This window comes from Enoplosus armatus, chromosome 4, assembly GCF_043641665.1.
Source record: "Enoplosus armatus isolate fEnoArm2 chromosome 4, fEnoArm2.hap1, whole genome shotgun sequence".
Lineage (NCBI taxonomy): Eukaryota > Metazoa > Chordata > Actinopteri > Centrarchiformes > Enoplosidae > Enoplosus > Enoplosus armatus.
The window spans coordinates 26,974,258-26,998,101 of NC_092183.1; the positions used below are offsets into that span (position 1 = coordinate 26,974,258).

At 44.6% G+C, this 23,844-nt stretch overlaps 1 protein-coding gene across 1 annotated transcript; it reads right to left on the reverse strand.

Annotated features, from left to right (window-relative positions):
• Nucleotides 1–3: 3 nt before the first annotated feature.
• On the reverse strand, nucleotides 4–23,610 carry gcn1 (GCN1 activator of EIF2AK4). Its single transcript, XM_070903829.1, has 57 exons — nucleotides 23,593–23,610; nucleotides 22,767–22,869; nucleotides 22,612–22,675; nucleotides 22,147–22,278; nucleotides 21,634–21,742; nucleotides 21,403–21,498; nucleotides 20,670–20,804; nucleotides 20,373–20,550; nucleotides 20,195–20,269; nucleotides 19,906–20,034; nucleotides 19,767–19,817; nucleotides 19,582–19,680; nucleotides 19,264–19,437; nucleotides 19,006–19,158; nucleotides 18,810–18,902; nucleotides 18,634–18,709; nucleotides 18,160–18,319; nucleotides 17,812–18,001; nucleotides 17,544–17,668; nucleotides 17,176–17,354; nucleotides 16,960–17,053; nucleotides 16,760–16,873; nucleotides 16,470–16,668; nucleotides 16,220–16,381; nucleotides 15,737–15,918; nucleotides 15,381–15,461; nucleotides 14,989–15,132; nucleotides 14,605–14,729; nucleotides 14,138–14,327; nucleotides 13,949–14,019; nucleotides 13,338–13,503; nucleotides 13,016–13,210; nucleotides 12,605–12,851; nucleotides 12,379–12,500; nucleotides 12,005–12,119; nucleotides 11,437–11,616; nucleotides 10,737–10,957; nucleotides 10,542–10,610; nucleotides 10,308–10,446; nucleotides 10,007–10,203; nucleotides 9,014–9,156; nucleotides 8,805–8,922; nucleotides 8,420–8,635; nucleotides 8,142–8,306; nucleotides 7,589–7,750; nucleotides 7,411–7,503; nucleotides 7,174–7,317; nucleotides 6,806–7,075; nucleotides 6,495–6,608; nucleotides 5,462–5,692; nucleotides 5,186–5,379; nucleotides 3,816–3,930; nucleotides 3,383–3,479; nucleotides 2,903–3,051; nucleotides 1,989–2,099; nucleotides 717–938; nucleotides 4–619 (listed from the first exon to the last, which is right to left on the reverse strand). Exons 1-57 carry the CDS (start codon nucleotides 23,608–23,610, stop codon nucleotides 494–496), a joined length of 8,022 nt encoding a protein of 2,673 aa, XP_070759930.1. The 3' UTR covers nucleotides 4–493.
• Between the last annotated feature and the right edge of the window lie 234 nt (nucleotides 23,611–23,844).

Here is a 23,844-nt window from a genome sequence, read left to right on the forward strand (position 1 = left end):
TGAAATCAAGATCTTTTTATTTTGTATTGCCTTTTTACAACCGTATCACTGATATAAGAATTATTTTTATTCTTATAAGAGGTTGCGCTCCCCCCAAACAACTCTCACACACAAAGTCCAAATAAAAGTTAAACACAGGGGTGTAGTTTCGTTACAGCCGCATCTTAAATGCTTGAAATCATTTTGGTAAAATAAGTAGCAAAACATTGAAACATCAAAACAGAATTGGCTTTATGTAGTTCAGTACAGAAGAATAACCTGCACATTGTGAGATAAAATAAAAAAAGTTATAAATTGGGCTTAAAGGCCGCTAAAACAATGATGCAAAGTGAGAAAGAGAAAAAAAAAAAGAAATTTTTGGGGGGGAATATGTGGGAACACTACCCATCTCAGCCTTTGTCCATGAAGGGCAACATGGGCATGTGTGGTGAGTGTGTCTGGGGTTGTACAGTGGGGATCTGCAGAGATCCTTTCATAGCTCAGTCCTGCTCCGTCACGTTAGGATGGTGTCGTCTATCTCTTCATTGGAGTCTTGCAGGCTGGCGATTTTCTTCAAGGACCGGCGGTGACACTCTGACAATAGGTCGTTACTGGCAGAGTCCAGAATGGCAGTGATACTCTGAATTGTAGAAAGGGAAAAAAGTAAAAATGAGAAAGTCTTTTCCTATTTATGTTATATACATCTGTACATTAAAGTAGAGAGTCTGCAGTCTGACCTGCATGGTTTCCTCTCCCTGGCGGAGTCGTAGCAGGTTGACGATGGTGTGTTCGCTCTGAGCTCTGACGCTCGTGTTCTTGTCCTTGGTGTTGTCCAGCAGACTCTTCAGCAGGGGCTTGATGAGACCGGCCTCCATGGAAGGCGTTGCCAGGTCTTTGAACACCCACCACAGCACCCGCTCTGACACCAGTCTGATGTCACTGGACTGATTCTGAAGACACTGCGTGGTCACACAGAAAACAGACGTCACAACACAAAACCTCCATCGACTACACACCACTGAAGCAGCTACTCATCACAGTATTCAATGAATACTATGAATGTAGTCTACACTCCTCAAGTTACTATTGGACTTTTCAGCCTATGACCTAAAATGTCTTCATACTACTAATATACAACCAATACTAACCTGGTAACAAAGAGAAATACAGTGGTCAAATAAGAATCCTTACTACGAAGTGAAAATGGAGTTTTACATCAAGTAACCAATGCTGAGCAACAGTCAGTGCAACAAGACAGCGCTAATAGATTTCTTTTGTGGCTACTGAACAAGCTGACACATTATCACACGTTTTTGTGGTGAACGTGATAGCAGTCGCTTATTTAGACATCCAGCAAACAGAGCAACATTAGCATTCATTTGGTGTCATGTTTCTGGCCACCTGATGAAGTCCAATAATAACTCTGTCATGACCCTTCAGCTGCTAAATTATCCCCCGTGTTCACCAGCTAGCTGCTAACTTTGTCTATCTAAATACAGCTGCCTGCTGCTGCTGCTGAAAATGATGCTAATAAGAGCGGACTAAACCAAAACAGTCAAATACGGGGCCTTAAAACCAAAACAATGAGCTGAAAGACGTCAAAGAAACTCTGAATAGCTGCAGGGAACTGCAGGGTCGGGTGATAATTATCATAGGTTCGTCATTACTAGTGCTTGCTCATGGTGGGAACTGCTGGGTCTCTGTAATAACATTATAAAGAGTTGGTCAAGACCTGCTCTATTTGTAAAGTGTCATGAGATGACTTTTGTTGTGATTTGGCGCTATATAAATAAAATTGAATTAAACTGAATTGATACCTTTCACATTATACATAGTCATTTGACCAAAATAAGTAAAATTCTAAATATTTTTCCAACAATATATAATTTGCACAGAGCCAGAGCCAATAGGGTGAAGAACCTATTGGCACTCACTTCCTCACTTGTACAAATACATAAAGGGAAGTAAATAGCCTGTGAATCAGTTGAATAAAACAGTTCCTGCTTTACCTTGACAAACTGTGTGATGATGCGCTGAGAAACACTACTGCCTCCCTCTGTTCTGAGATGATGCCTCATCAGGTATCCCATCCCTCTGATCCCACTGGTGGCAATGGGAATCTGGAAGAAGAGCACCATCACAATATGTACTGACACACCTCACATAAGGGCAACAGGAAGAGGACACGGGACTGTAACCTACACTAATTACATACCGTACCTTACATTTACCATTTAAGTTTGAAGTCTTAGGAATTTAGGAATAAAAAAATGGGAAAATAGAGATTACTTTCAGTTTTGAATTATCTATTGAAAATTGTTCAGACAAAAAGGTTGGTACGTAAATAAGACTACAGTCGGTTTCTTTTTTCAATCATGGATGCTAGTTTTATTTAGCCCCTACTTAAATGAGTAGTTTGACATTTTGGGAAAAAGTTTGGGAAGAAGATTGATACCACCCTCATGTCTGTACGCTAAATATGAAGCTACAGCCAGGACATGTTAGCTTAGCTTAGCATAAAGACTGGAAACAGGGGGAATCAGCTAGCCTGGTTCTGCAAAAAGGTAACAAAATCCACCTACCAGCACCTCTAAAACTCACTAATCATTATGGTTCAACCTGTTGTGGTTTTTACAGTGAGTTATGGGCTAGACTATTTCTTGGGCAGGAAGCAGAGACTTCCTGGAGTCTCCGCTGGTTGCCTGGCAACCTTGCGGTAACAAAACCAGCCAAAAAAATTGTTATAGCACATAACTTCCAAAACCACACTTGCGAATACGCATGTTTCCCAAAATATCAAACAATTTCTTTAAAGGTGACTTATACAGGATATTCAATGTAGCCCTGCGTGTCAGTTCACGAGAGATGTCGGGAATATGTTGTCAAAGAACAGAACAGAAGGCCACACAAACGTTCTCCTCACCCTGTCAGCAGTGGCGTTGGCCAAAATTGTCTCTGTCACAGTATCACAGTATTCCTTCCCACACAGCTTCTCAGGAGCAGCCTTGACAGCTATGGCCAGGGCCAAGCTACGGCCATGACGCACCATCCAGTCAACACCAGACACGTCCGCTAAAGGGAGGGAAGAAAATGTATTAGCTTGTGCTCTCACTGTTCCGCAGGTGCACATGAGCAGAAAATAAGTCAACACTTATACACAGGCAAAATCAAAGCGTGATGTTGGACAAATATATCAGAAGTGTTACTATAAATATATTTATTAAAAAAGGACATGAAAAATACAACTTGCGCTGAAAGAAAAACACATTTATTAAGTCACTATTATTATTTCAGTCTGTACACCAAATCAATTGTTGTAATAAACAGCAATGATATTAAAATAGACAACCCAACATCATAAACATGATGTGATGTGATGATAACTTTGCATACAAATACCAACCCAAGACGTGCTGAAGTAACACACTCTTCAGCTCCTCCTCTGACAGGAAGGCACACAGCTCACCAACGCAGCCGGCTGACGCCATACGGGTCGCATCCTACACGCACACAGACAGACAGACAGACAGACAGACAGACAGACAGTCATTTATTCTCAAACTGACACGCAGGCTCTAAACCACCTTTTTAGAAAACCACATCCTCCCTGCCTGACTTCCGTTTTTCTACAGTGATCACAGAGGAAACTGCACCACTGAACAACTCTCTGTGAAATCCCTTCTAAGTGTTTATACCTTTATACTTTATTTCATTACTACTTGATGTATTCAGCAGCTACGGGCCCTGGAGTAGACAAACCGGCATGTTGACACAGATAAAAAATAATCTCCACAGCTATACTTGCTGCTGCAAGGCATCTTCTCCTCCTGTCATACCTCATCATGTCCCAGCATGCCTAGCAATGTGGTGGTGATGTTCTTGCGGATGGTTGGGTCCACCTTTGACCCGGCCCCCTGGATGACAAACCTTAAGGCTTGGAGCATAGTCTCCCTGTGAGAGGGGTAAAGACCACAACACAAGCATGAGAACGACAACTGTGTACCCTAAAAACACATGACCCATACCACTGAAGCCCAGAAAGTCAATTTGATTTCATGCGGTTCTTTTAGTTTAGGACTACTTTACGGGGGTTGAGAATAGAGCCTGGCTGAAATTCGGATTTATTTAAGCAGATACCAATTTTGATATTTGAGAGCTTTTAACAAAATCTGACGATATATTAGCTGATATTCATTTTTTAACATGAAACTATGACACAAACAAACATTTTTGATCCCTTAAATTTGGTTATTAAAGTTGAAAAATAAACGTGTCAGTGCTCTCTGGTGGACAAACTATGTAATGGTGACACTATTTTTAAATAACCACATATATATATATATTTGGAATCTCTGTATTAACATGTCTTGTTCGTTATCAGCAGACATATGTCGATACTGATATATCTGTGGTAAGTTAATATCAACCAATAATATTGGCCCTCTAGTTAAGAACATTTTGGGACAAATGTCAACTCACAAAAACAAAATATCATTATAAATCATTTGTGTGGAGTGCTTCTGGTGAGACCATTTCACACATATACATTAATCGTTATGGTTCTCTTCTTTGTTTTTACCAGTAAGTGGACACATGGGCCGACTTCATGCACACACCCTTGTGTCTGCTTGCAGCCCCTCATCACCGGTTATGGATGCATGAGTTGTGAGGAATTAAACAAAAGAGTGTTTTTCCTTCTCAAATTGCTTGATTTGAAGGATTTGTAGAGATTTGAAGAGGTGAAAGTATCCAATATTTCACAAAAAATAAAGAGAAAAGTCAGAAAAATTAAACAGTTTGTGCAATGGAAACATATATTTTTCTGTTTTATTCCTTTAATCATCTTGGGACCCCCTCAGAGTGATTTTGAAATGTGGGTCCAAATTCATGATACGTTTCAGTGAGAGTGTTTTCATCACTCCTCTCACTCAAACTACAGTCATGTCCAAGTATAGTTTTGTGACACAATATCAAATTACAGTTCACTTTCATTTTACTAAATTCACTAAATTAACAACAACAGTTGTCGTAATTTCAAAATGGGATCAAATGTGATTTAATATGTGTTGTCTCTCTGGGGGTCTGTGATATTAATAGCGAAATCTGTTTCCAAAAGTAGTTTGATTAGAGTTGTCAGGGCAATGTGATTCAAGTCTCTTCTAACTCTTCTAAGATTTCAGTATTAGTCTGCTCTGTCAGTGCTCACCTGACTCCTGAGTCCTCAGCGTTGCGGATGGCAGAGAGCTGCTCAGTGAACAGTGGGTCCACCTTTGTGTGGATGGAAACCAGTTGGCCCAGAGCCTCAGCAGCCCTCAGCCTGACCGCACGGCTCGAGTCCTGTAAGGCCTTCAGGAAGGTGGTCTGCAGCTGAGGCAGGAAGGGCTTCAGGGCAATGCCCACCTGGACGAGGAATACAGTCCAGAGGTTAGAGACTGATCATTTGATCATCTGTGGAGAGAAACTGGGAGATGCAGGTACAGACCTTAGCCAGCAGCAGGGTGAGAGTCTCCAGCAGGGCGGTCTTGACCGTCCAGGCAAAGCGGTCTCCCAAGATACGAATGAGCGGTCCAGTGATGTTGATAACAGAGGGCCGCAGTGCCTCCGGGGAGGTCAGTTTGATGACTCCTCCTAATGCTTTAGCTGCCTCTTCTTTCTGCTCAGGGCTACCGGTGAGGACACCTTCTCTCAGGACAGGCAGGATACAGGTCACACCCTTTGCAAACCAAGACAGAAAAGAACATCACATGATGAATAGGGCTGCAACAAACTATTATTTTCATTAATGATTCATTCATGTTTTGCGATTAACTGCTTAATTACTGAACATGGCCCACTATGATTTCCCAGAGGCTGAAGTTGACATCTTCACACTGCTTCTTTACATTTAATGACATCAATTAGAGAACAGCAACAAATCCTGACATTTGTGAAGCTGGAACCTGTGAATGTTTTTGCTTCTGAACATTTTTGCTTTATAAAAAGGTAATAAGATAAGGATATAAAAATAAACATCAATTGATGTTGATTGCTGTTGACCAAGTGTGTTCTTAACCAGGCTTAAACCATGGCCCCTGAGAATTCTCAGTTTTGACTGTCTTGCAGGATGGATTAGCTCTATTAACAGTGTGATGGGTGTTAGCAGTCCTAAGTTGAGGCACCAGTATTAAACAATAAAAGACAAATAGCATCCAAATCAACTAGGAAAGAGAGGACTTTTGTCAGGGGGGTCTTTACATCTGTGTCATTCATTACAATCATGGAACGTACAACTTGTCAGGTATCATCCCTTAAATATTCCTGTCCAGGAATAAATGAACTGATTGCAAAGGAGAGTTACGGTCACATATAGTGACATGTGGGAACCAGATTCCTGTACACTGCAGTGTCAGAGCAAACTTATATCTGTCATTTCACAACCCAGGAGCTCAGGAAGACAAAAAGATTCTGTAAAAGAAGAAAATCATCATGCAGTGATGAGGTCCCAGTGTTTACTGTGTCAGGAGGAGCCTTCTTACCTTCTTTGGCAGACAGAAACCAGGCAGGTGCTGACCCCTAACGTCTGCAGCTGCTGATCTAATGTCTCGATGCAGGTCATCAATCAGAGCCAGCTGGCTGCTTGCATCCAGTTTCTATGCAAGAAAAACAAACAACAATCAGACCACATTTACTCTTTGATTGAGAAATATTCAAAGTACTGATCTGTCTATTGTCTTTTCACCATATTGTGTAAATAAATATGTGCAGAAAAACTATGGTGTCAAATTGTCAAGTGTACGTATGACATTGTGTACAAATATCCCCCACTTTTATTTGCACTTCAACATACCTTGGTAATGGAGTTGATGGTCTCCCAGCTCTGAGACAGGACGTCAGGGTTGGAGTCATTGAGAAGGCGGATGAGACCTGACAGCAGGGTGCGAGTGTGGGCACTGTAGTCCAGGCGGGTACGAGCAAAGTAGGCGTTGAGAATGGTGACAGCAGCCTGTCTGAGGCCGGGGTCAGCGCCTCGCGTGGCCTCCAGCAGGTCCTCTATGATGATCCGCTGGCCCACTTCATCCTCCACTGAGAGAATCACTGTCTGACAGCTGCACAACTCCTGGAGCAAAGGTAACACACACAGGGGTCCCGGTTAGTTCTTCAGGCTCACACTCGACCGCAGCAGTAGACATTACAGTGAGTGAATGCCGGTATTACCTGTGCTTCATCCTCTGTTCCCAGCTTTTCTTTGAGGGAGGAGAGCAGGGCGGGCAGGATGACCCCTAGGTGGCGTGTCAGAGCGTCTCCAGCCACGGCGGACAGGAAGGCCAGGACACGGGTGTTCACAGGAGGAGCAGTCAGCTGGAACGACCAAAGAGGACATCCACTTTAGTCAGGCACAGTCGGACACGAGACTAAGGCCTAAAAAAGGACAACTTGACTGTGACACTTTACCTTTGGAACCAAGTATGGCAGCACAGAGCGACTCTTCACCGCCATGACTTGCTTCAGGCCATCCAAAGCAAACTCAGCCGTCTCCTCGTCATCCTGAAAAAAGACGTGTGTGCATTAAAAGCCAGACTGAAAACCTTGGAATATCATCTGAATGGCGCGTGTGTGCTCGTTCCCTCACCAGCTGCTTGAGCAGGGTGGGCAGGATATCGTCCAGTGCCTGGTGACCGATGGTTGCGTGAAGCTGCTCAAAGGTTTTGGCTGCAGCCTCTCGGACCTCCTCCAGAGGGTCACAGAGAGCCTTCCTCACTGTGGGGACCAGTGACTCAGAGAAGACGAGCACCTACAGTACAAACGCCATAACGTTAATAATGTTTTATCTATTCTCAGACTCCTGGCCTAAGCTACCTGGTTGTCAACAGGGTACACACTTCTAATTTGTTCTGTTTTTTACTTTTTGGTTGTTTATTTCTTTTATTTAGATTCTAGATGGAAAGGCACACTGGTGCACACCATGCTGTTATATGTCCTGCATTCAAACCATTAAAAGCCACCAGGACTCACAGACTGCTCTTTTCTGAGTATCTATTTAAGTGCAAAAGTTAAAGACGTTGTGTGTTTTACTTATTAAGTAAATTAAGTACTTTTGAAAGAGAGGGTACATACAATCCTGGTTCAAACTAAACTGGGAGCAGATCTCTCTCTGTGTGTGTGACATCGTCTGTGTGACTCACCGCGTCTTTGCTGGTGGACTTCATGATCTCACTGAGCCCGATGCAGACTCCCTGCCTCTCGTCGCTCTTGTCAGAGCGCAGTCCCTCCTCCAGGATGGGAATAATCTCAGGGAGAATCTTCTCTCCCAGCTTCCTCACCAGATCACCCAGCGTCCGAGCAGCGATCTGAAACCACACGGCGTCAGTATAAGGCCCTTCTTTCACAGCGACAGGAAAAAACGAACGCTGCTGACAGTCGCCAAGCAGGGAACATAAACACAGAGAGGGAGGAGTAATACCGTTCTCTTGTCAGGGCAGGTGGAAGCCAAGAAGCCCAGCAGAAGACTGAAGAGTGTTGGGAGGATCTCTCGAAGGGTTCTGGGGGTGTTGGACACCACGATCTTCCACACGTGGAGAGAAGCCTGTCGAACCACCAGCTGAGTGTCTGAACGGCCCATATAGAGACCAGAGAGGACACGATTACGCCGCTCAGCACCGAGAGCTCCAATGATAGCCTGGGAGAGAAAAAGTCAAAAGGTCAGCACTCCTCGACACATCAATGTATGAACAGACAAACATCAGACTGTCGTGACGGCAAATAACAAAAACACAACTTTTACTTCCTTTTATTAACTGAATGGATCTGTGAAGAATTTTTTTTGTAGAAAATACATTTATTCATACTTTATTGGATGCAGCTGTTCCAAAGTTGTCATCCTCGGAAGCGGTCTCTGTGGTCATCTTTCCTGTCACTCCGGAGATATGGAACAACAGATCTCCAAGCAGCTGCACAGAGCTGAACCTGCAAGCCGTTGGCATGGACGCACAGTTGGTCAATATAAGATATAACACTTATTCCAGCGCTAGTGTGTTTCAGTGTATTTCTGTCTGACCTGATTCTCCACAGGTCATCAAACAGGCCCTGTTCCAGCTCAGGGAGCAGCAGTGCGATGGCGTCCTCGGCGTACATGCTGATGATTCGCTGGCCGGCTCGCAGTGCCGTGTCTCTCACATATTCGTTCTCATCAGCCAGAGCCTGGCGGACAACACAGAGAGGGTATGAGCAAATGTTCTCACCAAAATCTGGTCCCGTATCCAGGGAAAAAAAAACCCTGCTGGAACCTGGTATTTTTAGCATGTGTATGCTTGTGTGTGTATGTACTTAAACAAGGATGCTTTCTCCAAACCTCATTAACACTTGATGCAACAGTCATAGATATATATATAGATATATATATATATAGACTGAATGGTATCAGAACTAGGACAGCGAGGTTCTGAAACAGCACCTACCAAGAGGCTGTTTGTGCCCTTAACTCTTAAAACATTAATGTGCTGTGTCTGTAAGACACTGTACGGGTAAGTATACATTGGTATACATCATAGCTGGTTGTGGCACTGATAGTATTCCCAGGGGAATGCTTGTTTTAAATATTTATTATCATTATTACTACTTAATTTACGTTTCATGGCCCAAGGTGGTCAGCGTATGTGAGGTGGGGTTGTTATTGTTTTTGTTTTGTGTGAGTTCACCGAACCAAATCCCTATCGACTATGTTGAACTGGCAATAAGGTACTGAATCAACAAGCGACTTAATCAGATATGCAGACATTTATACCAAGTCTGACCATATCTTTTTCTAAAAAATGTGATTTCATTTTAAGATTTTCTATTCACACTTCTGTTTTTAATATTCAAACTCCTTATATAGAAATCCTAAAGAGAAATCCTGGGAATCCCGAGTAAAAGGTGGGTACATTATAATATATAAGTATAAATAAGTAGTCATTTTAAAATCACAGGAAAATCTTCGAGAGTGAAAGCAAGGTGCAGTGAAATCTGATTCACAGCAAAATGGCAAACTACCCTCTGGTTCTAACAATACCTTGAGAATGCAGGGGATGATGGGCCCAACGTAGGGAGTAAACTTGTCTCCAAAGGTGAGGGGCAGGTAGATGAACATCATGATGTAGCCATCTCTGACGTGGGAAGCGATGTCTACCTTGCTGGCTGTTTGCACCACATCTGGCATTAGCTTGTCCAGCTTCTCCACTCCCAGTCCAGCCATCACCTCAGCCAGACCTGAGGGAAGACACCAACACACAAAACATTCAGCGAGTCATTTGATGAATGATATTAAGAGCTAAATCAGAAACAGCACAGGGGAGGAGTGGAGAAGAACCCACCTTGTGCAGCTCCAGAGCGATCTACAGAGCTCTGTTCGGAAGCCAGTGTCTCCATAAGCCACGGCAGCAGGTCGTCAAAGCAGGATTCACCCATCCCCTTCACCATGGCACCCAGGGCTTTGGCAGAGACTGTACGTACCTGGGGGGGAGGAGGAGAAGAGGAGTAGTTACAGGTTGAAGTTCACACAGATTACACACATATTATGGTAGTACTGTTTATATCAGTAAACACACCTCAGGCACCGGGTCCAGCAGAGAGGCCTTCAGTCCAGGAATAACACTGGGCAGGTAGGGTGACAGATCCTGTAAACAAAGACACGTATCACACCATAAACAAAATGCAAGTCTTTAGAATACACTGGTTTGGAGGACTAGTAAAAGTTTTATTTTGTTTTTAATTCATTGTCACATTTCGTTAATGCCGTGTACCTTCTGGTCAGTGAGGGAGTACATGTTGCCAATGATCTGAGCGGCCATCTTGCGAGTGTCTGTGGAGCGATCCTGGAAGGCTCTCTGGACGATGGGCATGATGAGGGCCAGGGAGGGGGCGTCGATGAAGTGTACGAACTTGGTGTCGAGCAGCGTCTGCAGGCACGTCTGGGTCCTCTTGGATGGATCAGTGAGAGCATCCAGCAGGATGGGGGTAATGGCTGAGAGAGGAACAATGACACCGCTATTAAAATACTGCTATATTATACATCAGTAAAGACAAGCAATTCTTAAAACTGTACTTTGATTGAAAGCCTCATTTATATAGGTTGTATTTTTTATAACTGTACTGTTTTGACTCATTGGCATTGAGTTTTTGTGATTGGCAAAGTCAAAATACAAATGAATGCAGATTTAATAAACATGACAGTTGAAATTGTGTTGTTTTGTAAATTGATCCCCTCATTAAGTGAATCAACATCTATTTGACATAGCCTGAATAAAGATATAGCAATCATTGAAACCCTAAAAACACAAAGAAAACAAGCCTTTCTCTGGCTATGAGTATGCCAGTGCTTTAAAGAGTACAGATGTAGCATTACACTCCTACAGCAGCCATTTTGAATAATGTGGAGCCGTGTAATAATTAGAAATGGGCATAGAGCCCCCCAGCTCTGCCTGGTGACTCTGAGTCACTTACCCAGGATTTCAGGGTTGCGGATGACAGAGCCGATCTGTCGGAGGGCCTGCTGGCCGGCCTTCTGCACCTTTACATGGGAGTCAGTCAGCACCTCAGTCAGCTTGGGCACGATGCTGGGCAGGCAGGAGGACAACTGCTTGGGTGCACAGAAAGCCATGGCACCCAGCAACTCCACTGAGCCTGGAGGAAGGGGGGTGGGGTTCACAAGAAGCTACTGTTTGAACAGCTCATTTGATTGTGACTGTCACTGTGTTGATATGTGATTATAAAAAACTTTACTGATCATTACTCAGTTACACACAACTATTATCACATCTCTAGACAATAATGATGTACCAGAAAACTATTCCCCATGGCATTAAAATGTCAACGTGCTACAAGACATCAGTGTATATGTATATAGTACCGGCAATGTGGAGTAGCATGTATGCTGGGACATCGTTTCCCTCCTCTTTGTAGCATTATACCCCCAATATGTCAAAAAACCATGAGGTGACCAAAATGATGACAATCCTCTCGCGACATTCCAATAATTCCTAGGAACCCTGTGCATGTGGGGGCTCCTCACCTGCTTTAGTTCTCCAGGACTCCTCCTCCAGGGCCACCAGCAGGGAGGGAAGGACCAGCTTCACCCCGTGGGCGCTCAGGTTCCTCATCACAGCCTTGGCACAGTCATCTGCAGCCTGGTGGAAGAGAAGGCAGGGGGTAAAAAGTGTAGACAGGGATCCTACACATTTTTACACACGAATTCTATGCTGATCGAGGACGGGAACACTGGATGATGCAGCAAGAAAGACCTCTTGTATTTTTGACATTTAACATTTTGATAATACATTTAAGACAGTAAGACAATAAATACACCTTGTGAGACTTATGTGAGCAGGAAGTGAGATATCAGTGCAGAAGAGACAGTGGTCTCTGGGATATGATCGGCCCGCTCACCTCTCTGACATACTGGTTCCCGTCTCCAAAGCAGAGCAAGAGGTGTGGCAGCACATGGACCACATACGGCTCAAACAGCTTCCCCAACATGTTACACAGCATCTCAAAGGCAAACAGCGCTCCTGGATAGAGACAAACAGCTGGTCAGTGGTTTCTTATTTTTTAACCCCCCCCCCCCCCCCCCCCCCCCCCCCGAAAAAAAAAAACGTTGCTAAACTTCACTGACCTTCCCTCCGTCTGAAGTTCTTCTTGTCCTGGATGGCGTCGGTCAGCGTGGTCATGATGTCCTGCTGTTTGAGCGCCAGGATCCCGAGACCTTTGACCAAGCCAGCCAGTCCGTACGCTGCTCCCTTCCTCTCTGCGTACTTGTCGCTCTCCAGCAGCAGCTGCAGCAGGTTCCTTACAATCCCTGCAGCGTCCTCCTTGATGGCAGGGACTAGAGGAGGTAAACAGCTGGCCACAGACTCTTGGACCTGATGAGGGATGACAAACCACATGAGATGCTGTCCAAAAGAAAGGGCTGAATGAAGAGTAATGGGAGTGTTAGCAAAGTGGGATCTGTCTAAAAAAAATGACAATAATTCAAACTCTTGGATGCTGAACACTCTGAGGGTGAGAAGCAGGATGAGTTGCTTACCTGCTGTGAAGGTGTAGAGAGTGCAGTGATGAGCTTGGCCACGATGGGTTTGACCTTGGGGTCATTTTTGTCCAGATGTTTGGCCAAGGAGCCCATGAGAATAACCACACTCTGACGGACAGAGTCGTAACTGGCGTCCTGGGGAGCGTTCTTTAGAAACTCCTCAAACACTGGCAGCAGGGAGCTCACGTTGTCCTGTTACATGAGGCAGGCACATAAGGTACAGTGCCAGACATATAATACGTGGTGCATACATGAAAGCATGTGTGTGTTTAGGCTGGGAAATGTACAGTAGTTGGCTGTAAAAAGAAGCGTGCAGTACCTTTCCGTGTGTGTTGAGCGCAGAGAGGGCAGCGTCCAGCATGCAGCGTCGCACCTCGGTGTGGCGGTCGTTCAGAGCATCAGGAACAAAGAAGAGGAAGAGAGGGGTGACCTGAGATTCGTCCAGGTACTGGGACAGCTTGTTCAGAGCCAGAGCAATGCCGCACCTGACAAAGACGTGTGTGCGACAAAAGCTCAGTGCACAAGAAGGAACATTTAAAATGGTATGGTTTCTGTTTACTCTCTGTTATAAAGGGATTAGCTTTTATGGTCATATCTGAGATATAACAGCTAAAGCGAGACATTAATAAGCCTGGACTGGGGGTTTGGGTATAATCAGTCACAGCATGACAGATATAGTGGATAAAAGGCTGGCTCTCTGACAAGCACCTTCCAGCCCTTTCCTCATCAACATTAGTATTTTTTTATCTCTCCCTGTTGGAACTAATCCAAATGTTTCTGGCTTGATTGATGTAGGCTAATGCAGATTAGTACTGGGGTTAATTGAGCATTCATGAGCTTTGGGTCCCGAGGACCCACTGATTTTCCCAAGATAAGTGCATTAAAAAACCCTGGTATAGCTCATCTTTGCAAACAAACATCAGGATTTACCTGGCCTCCCATTGGTCAGGTGGAGATTCAGAGATGACTCTGCCCAGGGCATCCAGCACAGGAGGTGGTCTCTTCAAAAATAAAAAATACAAAAGTATCATCGTTTGTTTCTGAGCTCAAATTCACCCACAAGCAGTGGCCAGAGCAATAAGAGTAATAATGTGGTCTGGCCATGGCGCAGGGTCTCACATAGAGTTTCTGGTGGTAGAGCTCAGTGAGCTGGCCGAGCACTGTGGCAGACTGGTCTCTGTACTGGGATACGGCACTCGACAGAGCTTCGGCTGCGGCAGATCGGACGGCCTCCTCGTGGTGGGTGACGTCTCCTATTAGCAGGGAGCAGAGCTCGGGGACCAACTCCAGGTCCAGAGACTCCCAGAGTCTGAGCAGGAAAGACAAGCCAATAAATCAGTTTAACTGTTTAATTCTTTTTGAAGGATGAAAAGTCTTTTAAATGACACTTAAAGCAGCACGGTTCAATAATCGTATGGAAGTATGGTGAAGAGAGAAAGGGGGGACATGAATGTGATTTGGAGAACAAGGACAAGACTGCTGTTGGAAAAGATGAAGAGGACACTCATGTAGGGACCGATGAGATTTAGGAAAGAACGAGCACTCAGTTAGTAGAAGAAAGGAGTATGGCACCCCATAATACATACTTTTCAGCCAAAGCCCGGCCCTCCTCCTCAACATCAAACCTGGCAACCCAAAGCCTGCGCAGCAAACTCAGCCCGCTGGCCTCTGTGCTGTCTGTGGGCAGGGCAAACTCCATCTCCACCAATCCCTGAGCACAGAGAGACCGGGTGTTAATAGCATGTCTACTAGGAATACACATAAGCTTTGCCACTAAACTTGTTCTAGAAACTGTTCTCCTTTTTTTGTGTAACAAACGTTTGGTTTTCAGCTCATAAAAACTTAATTTGTGGAGAAAACAGCTGAAAACCATCACGTGGTGACATTCCCGGTCTGTGATTCACCTGTTTACTCCACTATGGCATAGGCCATCTTCAACCAATATCAAAATGAACGGATCCAAAGCTCACCCTGAGGGAAGCATCTCGCACAGAGAAGCAGGGCGAAAGCAGGGCGTCGAGCAGGACGTCTATCTCTTGCTGCTCTGCCACAGTGCAGCCGTCCCCTCCTCCAGCACTGGCGCACAGCGCTGTCAGGCACTGAGCCGCCAACACCTGAAACACAGAAAAAGGAAGAATCAGGCAAAAACAGATAAAGAGCTTACAGAAGCTAATACAGTCGATGAGTCACACACAGTGAATACAAACAACGAGAAAAACGCAGCACTAGAAAATGAATGCTTTGTTACTAAGAAATATAGCCAGGATGGAATCTGGAAAAGAAAATCAGGCCAACAACAACAAAAAGTAGATGTGTGAATTTTAAATGAATTAAAACTCTGCCTGTAAAATCCATTGTTTACCTGGAGTCTTGGGGTGGATGTGGAGATAATTCTTGTCAGCAGCAGCAGCATGTTGACACGTGGAAGCAGTTCTGGGCCGTTCTGAGACAAGAAAACAAATTGAAATTAAATGACAGTCACAAAAAGCTTTCTCAATTTTGCTATGCCATTTATTTTTACAGACCAATGGCTCTGCTGACTAGCTATGAACAAGGTGCGAGAACACAGCTATGTCGATGTAGGGGACTGAATACATGCTGAGACACATGGGGTGTCTGCACTGATGGCTTTTTATTTTTTTCCCCACATAATCTTCCAACAGTCTTCCTGCGCAGCTCACAGACAAAAGAACATGCAATGGAGGTGTTTGTCTCTACCTCATCTATAACAATGTCATCACTGTCTGTGTCGGCCCGAAGCTGGGAGTGTTCGGTGACGACTTGCAAGGCTCTGATCATCAAGTTCTCCGCCTCCTCGGTGCTGCCTGAAGACTCCTTGAGCATGGCGTTGAGGAGAGGGAAGCAGAAGGAGAAAGCGGGAGCAGACAGCGGAGCCACGTCTGAGAAAAAGAAATAAATAAATAAAAAGAGAGCAGTCGGTATACCAGCACTGAGTTGCGTTTCTTATTTTAGAGTCGCTTGCTACAACTCTGACTTGCTACTGGGATTACATTTGAATGAAAAAGGGTTTGATACATGTGATGTGCATTAGATAACACTTACATTCTACATTCCTTAAAATAAATAGGAAAACAGGACAATAGTTCGATTTTCAACAGAAACTGAGTTGCTGTAGTGGTTTCAAACAACATATAACACATAAACCTGTTTGTAACTGTAACTTCCACTAGTGTCCATGACTGTGCTCACCACCAGTCTTGGCCTCTCTCTGCGGGACAGTGTGGTTGTGCAGCAGCAGTATGGTGCGGTGGGCTGCTGTGTCCAGGTCTTCCTGTTCCCAGGCCTCGTCCAGAGCACACTCTGGCTTCAGCAACCGTAAAGTCACATGTCCCACAAGCACGGCTGGAGGGTAAAAGACAGACATTGACTTGAGATGCTGAGGATGTGTCTATCAATACAATACAATACAATACTAAGACAAGCCATGTACCCAGAGAGTGAAGGTGTTTGGGCATGAGGCACACTCCGATGTCCAAGAAGACCTGCTGGATACGTGGAGCAGCCAGAGGGGATTGTAGCAGTGGCATTAGGACCTGGAGGGCAGCAGGGAGCTCCCTGGTGATCTGAGGTGGTCTCTCTATCAGAGCGGCATCCAGCAGACCCACCAGGCTCTGCAGCTCCACGTCCAGCTGGTGACAGGGAGAAGGAACCCACAGCTCAATAAGGAGAAATGAAGAATCTCAGTTTTAAAGATTTCATTTGGGTGACTTGGTTCCATACCCCTTGAAGTCTCTTGCGAATAGCAGCCTCCTTCTCCAGCTGGATTTGCATCATCTCCTTCTGTTTGCTGGTTAGCTGCAATTCCTCTTTGATGCCTTTTTTCTTCTTAAGCTCCTGCAAGATCAAAGAGAAATCAAAATGTGTCCCAGATGTTAACACCACCAAAAGAAAACACACAGAAGGTGGTAAGAGCACTTTACCTCCTGTAACTCCAGTTCAATGATCTGCTCCTTGTAGGAGTAGGCCTTGTTCTCTCTCTTCATGTTGCCTTTCTTGGTGCTTTCCTTCTGGGCGCTGCAGCAAGCGTAGAGCCGGAAGACAAATGTACATAAATGCCAAATAGACAACAGAAAGTTCTGGCTATTGCTGTCGAGTTCACCGTTAAGTCCACAGTGGTAGCAGAGGCTTCACACTACCTCTGGACGATGCTGTTATCATACAGTTGTCCCTCTGGTGTCTGCATGATGGCGTACTCCTCCCTGGTGACGTGGAGTAAAGCGGGTTGGGAAAGCCCCTCGGTGATGTGACTGATTACCCGCGGTAGCAGCTTGTTGGGGGAGAGGCAGGAGAGGGCGCCGACTGCATTTTTCATCGCCTGAGGAGAAAAACGTGACCACTAAGCATCCTGGTAGCATGTAGAATACATCTGCAAGAGTCAAACACCAAGGTCCCTCTTCAATCAGTCTTGGGTTCTTCACAGGAGTCAGTTAAGTACACTTTAGTGTTCTTGTGTGTATAAATCTCATGTAAATGCCAAATAAAGAGGTGTGTCTTATTTTCTGACCTGGTTGCCAGCGTTGACCTCCAGTAGATGTGGCAAAATAGCCTCCAAATTCTTTTCTATAAATTCTTCTGCTTTTATGTTCATGGAGGAGAGCAGAATAGGCCAGAGTCCACAGCGAGCTCCGACTGAAAGAGATATACATGGAGGGGACGAGATATATAAATACAGATCACATATGGGACAGAGGACCAATACACTAGCCCAACAAACCCATGTGTTATTAAGCTGCAAATCCTGGCACATGGAGAGCAACTCATAACCCTCATACCTATAGATGGATGATGAGCGACTATGAGGATCTCCATGGCCAGATTCTCTGCTTCGGTGGGGTCGCCCCATTGGCTGGCAGAGGAACAGACCACACACAGCGCGTCCAGCAGGACACGAGGGGGAGTGTAGCTGCGACCCAGCTCAGTCGGCTCTCCGGACTCGGATACCAGGACGTCATGGGGCAGAACCTGAAAGTGTACAGCACACAGTCAATAACAACCAGGCTGAGAAAACATAAACACATGTTTTAACGATCAAGCTGTAGCGGTTGACCGATTCAATAATCCACAACCAACTTTTAGAGGTGTAGCTCTATGTTTGTCAACGGTGAATACTCAGTCTGTACTTTGTGTTTGTTGATGACCACGCAGAGTTCTGCTAGAAGGCCATGAGCAAGACTGGATCCACCCAGAGAGGAGAGCAGCTTCCTGATTGTCTGCTGTGCCCGTTTCCTCACGCGCCAGGTCCGAGACAGCAGAACTGCAACTGTGGCATGATGATACATCCTGCAGAACATTCACATGGAGGTACAATTAACTAGTGACTAAAGTAAATGACAGATTAGAACAGATTGAATACATGAGCTGTCTCTTTGGACTCTTATAATCACTTCAGGCCAGGGATCATTTGGCCCTGATCTCCCCCTGGTATATATACTTTTTAATCCTCCAGGTGTACACAGTATGCAGGAAAATATGTGAACAGTGCCTCTCATGTCACAGCTGCTGGTGTATGCATTGTTTAAACTTGAGTATGTAAGCGCTCAAAGACATTTTCAAGGCCAACAGTTCTCTACATGTTGACAGAGGGACGGACTCACTGTGATTTGCTGGTGCTCAGCCTGTGAGCATGGTCCAGGAAGAGCCTTTCACAGAGCAGCAGCACTGTGAGCAGAGCTAAAGGCAGAGTGAAAAAGACACAAATGAGCCATCATTGCATGCTTTAATATTTCAAAACCGTCATAAGCCTTTAAGTTAGTAAGACAAGTTGCCTTACTTTCCTCGTTGGCCTGGGAGAGAAACTTCTCTGTGGTGAAGAGTGGCTTCTTCTCGTCTAAGATCAGGTTCCAAAAGCTGGAGAACTTAGCCTCTGCAGAGACAAAACGATACAAAATATTTTTCACCTCCCATCCTTGCTAAGCTGAGAAGTTTTTCAGCAGTCAAGTGAGAAAACGTAGTGATGCCAGCCTCACCTGTCTGTGTCTCCAGCAGCGCCAGTCGACTCAAAAGAACAGAAGCTGCTACACCTTCTGCGAGCAGAGCATGCTGGGAGTTTTGCGCAACAGCCTTCTCCACTGTTTGGAGGAGCAAGGGCATGAGGTCTGAGGCTTGGGCCAGAGTGTCACCTAAAAACCAGGGAAATGGTGAAAGCACAAGAGTGAGGACTGAGTTCAATTTAAGGATCCACGTATTAGACACTTAGCATCGCGTCCCCCTGCGTGATGACTGACCTCTGAAGGCCCCCAGCATGGCCTGAAGGTAGGCGTGTCGAACCAGGGAGGTGGACGTCTTGAGGGTGAAAGCTTTCTTCAACCAATCCAGCAGAGCGGTGGGAACTTCCACTGTGAGACGACTGCTCCACTGGGAGAGCACAGACACTGCGTGCACCAAGGTACCCTCGTGAACTAAATAAAACAAAGACAAGTTAGGAACATTACACTTTGACCTCTTGAAGAATTTCTTATACATATGACTTCTAAAGATAATTTGTTAGAAGTTAATATGTCAGTCAGCATTCTAGCAGCAAGGAGAGGCAGAAAAGACGACACCTTCTTGTTGTAAATAAGGGATGAACATCACAGTGACTGCAGAGCTGAGCGTCTGGCTGGAGGTTCCTGACACGGCATGATGGCTGCAGCTGGCAATCCCTAGGACAAAAACTCTCAGTTTGAAAAAATGTCTGCTTGCAATTCTATCTTATTGGTAGCTAATAATTGTCCGTACGGTCTCTTACCTGCCAACACACTCATCTTTTGGGCAACAACTGTGAGCTTTCCCTCAGACCCTGCAACCACGAGAATTATGATTCAGGTGAGTATAAACAGACACGACTAAGACAATATTTCAGGGCTATAGGTAATTAATTAGCTCACCTCCGAGGATCTTGAAGAGGTGTGTGACGATGTCCTGAACAGCAGAGGGGTCACTGCACTGCTGGGCCAGGTTCTGCATGGCCTGGACCGCCTCCTCCATCAGCTGGGCATTATTAGCTTTTAGCTGGCCTGAAACACACACCATACCAGTAATTAAATACACTTAATTATACTAAATGGTGCACATAGTTTTACCAAATCATACCCTCATGACAGCTGCATGCATGCTTTAAAAACATGTTCCAGAAGATGCAGACAAAGCTAAATAAATTGAGCATTAAGGCCTTACTTGCGATGGCCTTTCCAACATCCATGGCATACTGACTGAGGTCCAGAGTTACAGCGGAGACCAGGCAGGAAACGGCTGGAAAGAGACCAGACGATGTTTTAATCCACTGTATGAGAGCTGCCTGAGCATCAAGCAGGCGAGTATTTAACACCATCAACAGAAACTGAAAGCATCTCACTCTGCATGGCGTTCTCTGGACTCCGGAGCATCGTCTTCTGCAGTGTAGGCAGAAGCAGCTCCTTGAACTCAGAGTGGGACACATGACGCAGTAAGGAGCCACTTTTGTCCAAAATGTGCAGTTGTGGTTTCGTCTTGCTCATGAGGACTGATTTTATGTACAGGTCCAACAGGGCACTCTGAAAATCAGTATACACAAGGTTACACGTTGTAGCCCCAGACTATATGTATCTGAGCGAGTATCACAGCACGATTGGTTAACGATGCGAGAGCTAAAGAACCAATGAACAAAACTCACCTTATGCTTCTCTATCGTAGCTTTGTCTTTCTGAGCAGTGCAGAAGTCTAAACACACTCCCAGCATGGCCAGAGTAGTGGGGCTCTGGTCCAGACTCAACAGTGTGCTGATGTACTGATCAACCAGTCCAGGGTTCTGTTAAAGACCACAACAAAATGTCAGACCTATCCAGCATTCCTGTGTGCACTGCAGCTGCTCTCAGCTCACAGATGAGGATCCATCACCGTTTGTGGATTTTACAGGTCCACAACAGCAACGGTAAACCCTCATCCGGACAGGATTAATATTACAGGGGGAGGTGGGTAATAAAACATTTCCCCTCCTCTCTCATAATAAAAGTCTGTGGTAAATTACAGGAGCTGGTTCTGGAATAGACAATGATGTGCTACGAGCAAACCATGTGACCTTCATCAGGCTTAGTATTCTTTTATTAGTAGAATTATATTAAACTTTAACACAGACAATTTAAAGGGGTGAACAATCTAAGACATGCTCTTCAGATGGGATGAAAGTCAGTAACCAGCGCAGCTGATTTAGTCAAGATCCTCCCTAGCCTGGTTGCAGACCTCTGCATCACCAAATCATCGTCTCTGATTTGTATAGTGATTTAAATTAAGTGAATGACTGAAGTGAAACAAAATGGCAGTTGATCTTCAGGTTATATCCTCCCCTCCGACCAGATCAACATGTGTCTTTTACTGCCTGTGTGCTCCATGCAGTGTCCTGTACTCACTTCCAACAGGTGACTGAAATTCTTAAGGCTTGATTTCTGAGCCGTGGTCTTGGCTCCACCCACCACCTCAGCCACAAGAAGGCTCTGAACCTCCACCTAAAAGAGAGGACAACAGACCACAAGGTGATACCAACATCGAAAAATAAAACATGGACCCTGGTCAAGAGTGTGCCACTTCTGCAGGTAAACAAGACGGCAAAAATGTAAAACGACAGACACTCTTCTACTGACCATTTTCTTCCAGATGTGTCCTTCTCTTTTCTCTGGGGCAGAAAACACACTGGAGACTAAAATGCAGGTCCAAGACAAGCCAATGAAGGCGGCAGAGCCTGCGCTTTTACTGCAAATATAATAAGGCATGCATAAGAGAGGGGAGAGGACAACCGGGATAAAATACAATCAAAGACAGGTTCCTAGGTTCCTATTTAATCGGTTATTTGTTTTTAATTTTTCTTTATTTCCCTTTTCTATCCAACTATAAATATATATTCTGCTGTTTTAATTAGTTAATCCTGTTTATTTCATAAAACACTTTAATGTCAAATATTGTGTATCTTCTAACTGCACTCACATGCTTATAATGATACACTACACTATATAATTATTGCTCACCCTGCCTGTCAAACACGGGGTGAAAAATGAAAGCTGTCGAATGCTGACAATGCTATGATGATGTAAATGTAGAAACGTATTAAACGGTACAACTACAGACTTTATAGATTAAAAAAAAAAAAAGTTCATTACCTGGGCTCTCCATGTTTGCTGATGACTCCACTGTTCAGCAGGCAGTGGAGGAGGCTGGTCACCAGGACGTCCGGCTGACTGTCAGCCAGCTGGGCAATGACAGACAGGAGCTCTCTGCGTGATGCAGCATCCCTGAGAAGCACACACATCCATGTAAGCATTTCTATTATTTTTATCCACCCTGTTTATATCACTGAGATTGAAGGTAGACTAAATAACAGGAACCTCTCTCTGTATAATGCCACACAATTCAACAGTGCCACAAACTACATCCTCCAAAATGACCACACAGTTAACTCAACACCTCTCAAAAAAATGATGAATTCATTTATTGCAGGACTGCAGTCGTTTTAGCTAGCTGTGGCTAACAGCGTGTGTTAACGGTAACACAAAATCCTGTTTTGCATGTATTCCGTTGGGTTAAGTGTGGTTTTCTTGTGGCTGAGAATCATTACATACACCTACCGATATCTGTGTGGAGTGAGGCAGAAGAGCTTGCATAGTCCTTTGACGGCAGGCTCTGGTAACTCTGTGAGAGATATTTTAAAGAAGCATTAGTGCTGATGATAGCAACTCGTGTAAACATTGTGTAGAAAAATGAGTAACACGAAATCCCTCACCTTTGCCCTTTAGACACTTTTTCAGCTCTCCGAATATCTCCTTGCGCTCTTTCACACTGGCTGTAGTCACATTCACAGCAAATTTCTTCAGTGTGTCTGAAACCTGGAGTAAGAGTCACATTTAGCACAAGGACTGGTCTAGAGAAGTGAAGTAAATGGCAGCGGTGACTTTCGGTCGTCTCAGCTCTAGTTATATGTTTGTAAATTCATGTTTGAGACCTTGATGTTAAGATCAGGCCTGTAATCCTACAAGGACTTGTTTAATCCACTAAGGTTTACATATAGATGTTGTTCTGGGTGGGAATAAGATTTCTTCAGAGAAAGGAGGAAAATGTGTCTTTCATGCACTCACAACATGTCAGCCACGGTAACTAATTACAATGGACTACTTACGGAGGGCGTGGCTTAACTCATCATCACATTAGATGCTCGTCTGTCTAACTGAAGAGAATTCAGTCCGCTTGAAGTTAATGACAGTAAGTTTAAACCCCTGACGAGTTGGTTAACAAAACGGTATTGTTCAAATGAAGCCTCAGCCCCCCCCCCACCGTGGACAGAAGCCAGTCCTCTGTCAGCACAGGGTGGTCGTCGTTAGCTGCAGCAGCAGCAGCTCAGTCTGATGAAGCCACACTGAGGGCTACGTAGCACTGAGCTAACAGCCTGCTCGCGACCTGTTGTTGAATTTTGCCTGAGTTTGTCGTTGAATGCCAAAACACACCGATAAGTTTACCAAGCGGCACTCAGGAGACCACGAATTTGGTTTCTAACGCACTTGAATACCTTTCTGAAAGCGGATAGTCTACTATTAAAAGCCAGCCACACAAACCTGCGTGTCCGCTGCCATCTTGCCGGTCTTGATGCAGGAAGGACTTGTTGATGTCACTTCCGGGTCACTACTGCTACGTAACCTTTTTTTTTCCTCCTTTCTTTAATGTCATCAAAATTTTCAACATTCTTATTTTCTTATTTTACATCTTCATATAAAATGTAAAGGTATGCACTTAATACAAAATGGAAACATGAACAGATAAAATAAAATAAAAAAGGAGCACAAAAGGGAAAATATATTTCATTAACG